Here is a 7,083-nt window from a genome sequence, read left to right as displayed (position 1 = left end):
ATTTTGGTAAAGATCCGGATCCGGATACGTGAATTTTTTTTGTCGAGAGATCTTACTGTAAGCTGGTGATGGAAGTAAAAGTGACATCAGTTCCCCTGAAAGCCTGTTGTTGGCTTAGCGGTTAGGGTGGTGGCTTTGGACCCCAGGGTCCTGAGTTCGATCCCCGTTGGCCGCTGAATTAACACCAGGTTGTTGACTCAGCCTGTCATCTTTCCGAGGTTGGTGAAATGAGCATCAGTGTACTGGTAATAGGGGCACTGCATCAGCGGCATTGCCGTGCCCCTACCTAATGATGCAACTCACAGCTGAAAAGGCTGCACACGATGTGAAGTTCTCTTGAGATGTCGTTTCCCCTGATAAGACGTTCTATTCTGAATATTCATATCTTTAAAATTGTAGGATTTTCAACATGTTTTAACATCGTGAAGATTCTCAAAAATAAATGTAAAAAAAGAAAATGTGAATTACTAAAGTATAAAATTAATATTGTTGATACAGTTTTGACAACTCTTCCATCATTGCTTTTTCCACAGACACTTAATCTCACTTGCAAATAGAATCTCCTCTTCCTCCATACCTATAATGTTCAAATGACCCTTTTCTGCGATCCCATGTGTCGTATCGCGTTGTGTGAAACTGAATGTGGGATTGAGCAAATGCAGAGCCTATACATTACCCCTTATGAAATATTTAAAGGTATTTTCGGCTATACGCCATTATTCATACATGGCAAGTGACCCGGATTTTATGGGTTGGACCCATTTTGTGTCTGAAAACCCGTAAACCCGTGTCAGTGACATCAAAACTAGAATTGGATGGAAAGTACGATCAATTTTAAAACGCAATGTTTCACTTCCATTCCACTTCCAAAGATTGACACATACACTGATATACCTGGAGCGACCACTTGTTGAAATGGAAGGTATCACTCTGAGCAGTCCAGTGTCTTGTCAAGTTGCTGTGTGACGTCATGAGCTTCCTCTCGCTGAAGGCCATGTCGACGTCTTCCAGGATTCAGAATGCAGTATTGTTACGAATTTGGAAGCCTTGTGCAAACTGAGACAGCCGTCCCCGTAGCTTAGTTATTTCGATAAGTATGTGTTTATAGTTAGGGCCCCCTACCTGTGTCTAATGGGAATTACATGTCTGCGCTGCGAATCACTTTTTTAGTCAGGGTTTTTGCAATACAAATCGAGCCTCCAGCCAACCGAAACCATCACTCCTTCACTTTCACATCGCGACATTACACACGCGTGTCCAGCCACGTACGTGGGCAGAGATTTCCATTGCCTCAGATCGAGACTCTGCCCAGGAAGGCAGGGGTGTGCCCCTTGTCCAATCACGCCACAGAGGGCGACTTTCGCACGACACCCCGGCCAATGGGGCTGAGATTGCCACAGAGAGCGACTTTCCCACGACATCCCGGCCAATGGGGTTGAGATTGCCACAGAGGGCGACTTTCCCACGACACCCCAGCCAATGGGGCTGAGATTGCCACAGAGAGCAACTTTCCCACGACATCCCGGCCAATGGGATTGAGATTGCCACAGAGAGCGACTTTCCCACGACATCCCGGCCAATGGGGTTGAGATTGCCACAGAGGGCAACTTTCCCACAACACCCTGGCCAATGAGGGTGGAGACCGCCTCAGATGTTGGTCTTCTCACCCCGGACAAGAAAGATATAAAGGAACACCAGGCTGGGGAGTTTGGTCGTCTTGGGGGTCGCGGGTCTTGGTGCTGGCTGGTTCGTCTGGTCCTGGGTCATCGTCCTCTCTGATCTTGGTCTTGGTTGATTGGTGCATGGCCGGTTGGAGAGCGCGGTACCTGGTGCTTGGAGCGGCATCATGTTGCGGGTTCGAGTCCCGCCGAGCCGGATCGTCGAAGACCACACGAGATGGACAGGTCCAAGCACATGCTCTGGTCTGCAGCTCACCTTTCCTCGAGTTGGAAGCCTTCAATAAAGACCCGACGGGGTCCATTTCTTTGGGTGTGTGTCTGTGTGTGTGCCTGTCTTCAAGTAGGATTGATTAAGTGCTTTCTTTTGCTCATTGTACATTGCCTTTCTTATTCGTGATAACTCTGCTCTGTGTTCCCCTCCCCAATTATTGTTGTTTATAAATTCCCCTCTTGTTGAATGTACCAGCTCGTTCTTTGTCATTTCTGCCATTGGTTTGCCACGGTGCATATTGGGGATTCGGAAGGCCGTTGCCGTAGTTGTTCATTTGGACCGACAGGCCTCGGTTACCATCCGCTCGGGTTACATACGGTTCGAGCACGGTAACGGCTCGTTCCGCTCGAGGCCTGTCGAGGGTGTGGTTCCCCGGTAGTTAGACTGCATGGGTACTTAGGTATATTGAAGTTGACAATTAACCCTACTCCACGCGGTTCAATTATATATTGGCGATTCATGGTCCCCTAAGGGACCCGTACCTTCGCACTTATCCGAGGGTCACGACCTAAATTCCGGTGTGTTCGGTGGAGCCGACTCTACTGCTCCCCCGAAGCGGTCGTGCTCGCCACCGATACCCAGCCCCACAACAGTATCACTTCACTTCTGATCACGTCGACCACGTTGCCATTGCCATCACCACGAATCAATCGATCTGTGCTTTCCAATTCGCCCTTCGTTTGAGTACAGTGCAGTATTCCATTTCATTAGTCTTTTCCAGTTTGAATTTGGAATGGTAATTGGTGCCATGAGATATCGTTTACGTTGTTGTTTCGTATGCGGTCTGTGCCTGCTGGTTGCATCATTTTTTTCTGGAAGCACAATTGTGCCACTGATGCAGTGCCCCTGTTACCACAGTCACCTGGTGCTCATTTTGTCAACCTCGGAAGGATGGCAAGGCCGAGTCAACCCACCTGGTGTTATTTCAATAAAAGCCCGCTTTCCGTTCTTACCCATCCGCTTTTCATCACCTCCAAGTTACCACGTACGCCATATCATTCATTCAGGTTATCTATCTATAATTCCAGCAATCTCTGGGTGTCTGTCTGTCTGTCTGTCTGCCACTGGTCCGATCGAATTGAAACTTGCCAGGAATATTGCTGGGGCCCTGTGGATGTGCCTTTTAAAGGTTTCGTATTCATCGGACAAGCGGTTTAGTTCCCAAGTTACGGCCATTTATTTACCAACCAATGACAGGACACGGTGCTATGACGTCACGAGTGTCGTTACTATTTTATTTTATTTATTTATTTTTATTTTTTTTTTTTTGCACGTACGAGCCTGCACTAGTAATAGTATTGTGCCACTTTTGCTTGAGGTGATCGACTGTCAGGTTCGGAGGAAGAAGACGAAGAGCTGAATGTAAAAGGTGTTCGTCATGGCCACAGTATAAAGTCGACTTTACGACCTTTCGATGCCTTTGCGGCAACTCAGGTTGCCATGACAACGGCATCATGGTGAGTGTTGCGACGCCGAAACCGGTTCCTGACTTCGTTTATTTGTTTGAATTGTTCACTGTAAACGCGGATTATATGTATCTTTGTTTTAGAATCCTGTCGTCTTGACCTTTTAAAACCCGAGTAGTAGTTTTTTAAAATGAATAAAAGGGAAAGTATTGCAGAGGCAGAACAGCTCAGACTCGCTCGTCTCAATCGGACATCTGATTTAAGCTGGCGGTGTCAGGCATCGAGAACAGGATGTTCGAACTTTGATGATAATTATCATTATAACAACTCCCTTATACAAGGAACTTCAACGCAGAGAAAGAAGCCACTCAGCCCATCAAGTCTTGGTAATGGCTGCCAACCTATGGTTGTTTGTCCGTGGTGTATCCCTTTTTAAATCTACGTACGACTGACTACCTTTCCGTCTTGTTTGTAATTCAAATTCCCCCATTTATCTTCCCCTTGTCTCCCCACAACAAGCAACCCCCCCCCCCCCATTCTTTCTCTCATCGATCATCTTCCCTTCTCTTCCTTTTCTCAATTTTAAATTATTCTCATTTTATTCCCCATTTCTCATACGTATGTAATAAATGAATTGATTTATATGCAGCGGGTTGCTTGACCGTCGACGGGGAGTGCAGATTCGCTGAAGTTGAATGTCAGGCCTGGCCAGCCAGTTTGTGAAAGACTTGGGTCAAGCTTTCCCTGGCGAACCCCACGACAACGTCGGGAATAATTGTAGCTGCTGCTGCAGAAGAAGAATAAGGATGATGTGTTCTTGTAACTGCAGATTCGATCAAAAAGCAAGGTGAAAATAAATCGAGCTCTGTGCCAAAAGACTGGTTTATTATTGTTCCTGACATTCTGATGTGCATTGTGTCCCACAATCCTTTTGCCCGATTTTTTTATCCAGGGTCCAAAGAAAAAAGGTGGAACCAAAAAGAGTGGTACAAAAAAGAAAAGTAAAAAAGAGCTCATCAAATTGGAACAAGGTGAACCAGTTATAAAGCATTTGCAATCCTTACCTAACTAACTTTGCTAAGGGTTGCCTTAACCTCAAAATATTATTTGCAAAAATCAAAAAAAAAATACATTCCAGCACCAAGACTTTAAAAATGGTACATGCTGCTTCCTCACATGACACTCAGCATTTCGAGGATAGAGCACGCACAATGCCTGGAGGTTGTCATGTACCTACTTTTAGGGAGGTTTCTCCCGAAAAGATTTGATTTCACATTGTCTGTGTTCCTTCCTGATGAAGGCCAATCTGTGAGGGTGAAACATTGGACTTTCTGAGGTTTTGCTGACGCTTCCTGATTTTAACGTTTGTGCTTGTGTTGCTATTAGAGTTGCAGCAGCAGGCAGAAGAGGCAAAGGCCGCCGAGTTGAAAAGAGAAATACAGGAGTTATTAGAGAGAAAGCAACAGCAGGAACGTGAACAAAAGGTATGGGTATATGAGCCTTCCTGCACGCATTATAATACATCTTCGTAATGGATTCTACGATAAGGAAGCAAATCTCTTCAAGAGAAAAAGAGAACCTTTCTGTTAACATTCCAAGATGGATTATTCATTGAATCTGTTGCCTATTACTGCATTTGCTTTACGAAATGATTTCCCCTTTTCACATGGGAAACCTCTGTTCCCAAATTGTCATGCCATTCAGGCCTGAGTTTTTCTTCAAATTGCTTACCCCACAGAAAACAGATGCTAGCTGACCCCACATAGATGAGGTGAGACCTAATTCCCACAGAGATCAGACGATAACCGACCCTATATTGAGATCGGACAATAACTCATGCCATAGACATCAGACCATAACTTACTCCACGTAGATCAGATGATATCTCATCCCGCAGAGATCAGTCAAGAGAGCAAATATTCGTTTAACTTTTTGAATGCCTCTGATACATGCTCAGATCCCTGGGAACACAAAGCAGGCCAAACAGTTGTCAATTATTCTTCGGTCTAAACTTTCAAGTAGATGTAGCATAGAGCCTGTCCTTCAACCATAATGTGGCCTGGCAGGAGCGAATACACTACATGCAGGAGCTGGTGGAGCTGAAAGCCCGACTCGACAAAGAACAGAATGAGATCATCAGCATTTACCATCAGCAGCACACACAGGAAAGGGTATGTACAGGAAAGCAAGATGGAATACAGTGCAGTGGAGTACATTATATCATCAGATACAACTGTCTTCTGGATAAACAGAAATACATTCAATCATCCTCAATACTAATTTGTGCTTTCTACCGACTTCCTGTCCGAGTGAATACATGTCTTTATGCAGGTTGCAGAATATTATTTTAATTTGATAATTCTCTAAGGCTCATGTGGGAGGTTGTATGTACAGTGCCCTCCATAAGTATGGTAACAGTGAAGTTAAATTTGTTATTATTGCTATGTACTCAAATTTAGATTTGAGATCAAAATATGAATATGAGGCAAGAGTACAGAAGGACACCCATTCAGATATATATACAGTATGTATATATGTGTGTGTGTATATATATATATATATATGTGTGTGTGTGTGTGTGTGTGTGTGTGTGTGTGTGTGTGTGTGTGTGTGTGTGTGTGTGTGTGTGTGTGTATATTGTTGTGGGCCGGGGATCGGTGGCGAGAACGACCACTAGGTGGGAAAAGCTTGCGTCGTCTCCCACCAATCTCCCCGGAATTGTAGGCCGTCGCTCGGATAACTCCACGAGCCGGCGGGTCGTTTAACCGACCGTGGCTGCCAATATCTAAACCGTGTAGCGTAGGATCTATTTGTCGATAACCAATTTACCTAATTAACTACGCGATTTCGACTACCGGGGAAAGCATGCCCTCGGCACGTCTTGCTCGAACCGGGTCACTCTACCGACTGTGGTAGAGTTCCAACTACCAACTACCAACTCCGGTTCAGGTGCAGCCGAGCGGAAACTGCAGAGCGGAAACAGTTCGGCAGAACACACACATGAGGTCGGTGTGAGGACCGCACGAGGCAGCTGGCACCTCTGAAAAGAGGAAGGCTTGGACATTTAGAGCCTTTGTGTGTGAAAATCTGCTTGCGGATTGCCTGGCATGTGTGTGCCCTGCTGCAAGTGAAGCGCCACTTTGCCTGGGTGTGCACGTGTTGGTGGAAGCACCTCCATTCTGGGTTCGACGGGGATCAGCTCCAGCCCAAGCTGAGTACTAGTGTACTTAAAAGGGGTGGGGCAGGGTTTCTTTTTATTTTGTCACACTTTGTCTGTATTTGTGTCCATGTGCAATGCCTCAACCGTAGGAGTTATTTATTTATTATTGGTTCACGAGTCAGTAAGTGACCACTATATTCGTTATTGGTGTGTGTCTGTCTGTCTGTCTGTCTGTCTGTCTGTCCCGAGCATAGCTCCATGGGTTTTGATCCAATCCTGATAAAATTTTGGTGGGAGGTTTATACCATGATCTAGTTGTTTTCCTGAGAATGGGCGTAGTGCGCCCATTATGGGCGGAGCCACGCCCAAAAAACGTGTGTTTTTAGGGGGTAGCTAATTTCAATTTACATCTTCTCCGAGGGGGTTTGTCGAATCTGGCAGGGGTTTCGGTATTTGGTTAGCCCAATGTCACCTGCATAGCCCCACGGAGCTCAATTTTTTTTCATTTTCGTCCCAAGGTCAAGATCACAAGGTCACGAACTTAGAAAATTGCGAATTTTGACAAAA

The 7,083-nt window shown here is 45.5% G+C and overlaps 1 protein-coding gene across 5 annotated transcripts in view; it reads left to right on the top strand.

The window, feature by feature from the left end:
• The first annotated feature begins 3,250 nt into the window (after positions 1–3,250).
• The window catches only part of DNAI7 (dynein axonemal intermediate chain 7), a 41,408-nt gene continuing 37,575 nt past the window's right edge, over positions 3,251–7,083 (top strand). Inside the window, exons 1-4 of one of the 5 annotated variants that reach the window (XM_085873325.1) lie at positions 3,251–3,407; positions 4,309–4,387; positions 4,743–4,840; positions 5,423–5,527. In XM_085873325.1, coding sequence (XP_085729451.1) covers positions 3,405–3,407; positions 4,309–4,387; positions 4,743–4,840; positions 5,423–5,527 — 285 coding nt within the window. In that variant the 5' untranslated portion in view covers positions 3,251–3,404. Of the gene's footprint in view, positions 3,408–3,465; positions 3,743–4,308; positions 4,388–4,742; positions 4,841–5,422; positions 5,528–7,083 lie in introns of those variants that run through there. The other 4 variants (XM_085873327.1, XM_085873323.1, XM_085873324.1 and 1 more) reach the window with 4 other exon arrangements.

Source organism: Eptatretus burgeri, chromosome 3, assembly GCF_056783735.1.
Source record: "Eptatretus burgeri isolate ZD-2024b chromosome 3, Ebu_testis_v1, whole genome shotgun sequence".
Taxonomy (NCBI): Eukaryota; Metazoa; Chordata; class Myxini; order Myxiniformes; family Myxinidae; genus Eptatretus; species Eptatretus burgeri.
This window is presented reverse-complemented; position numbering and strand designations above follow the sequence as displayed.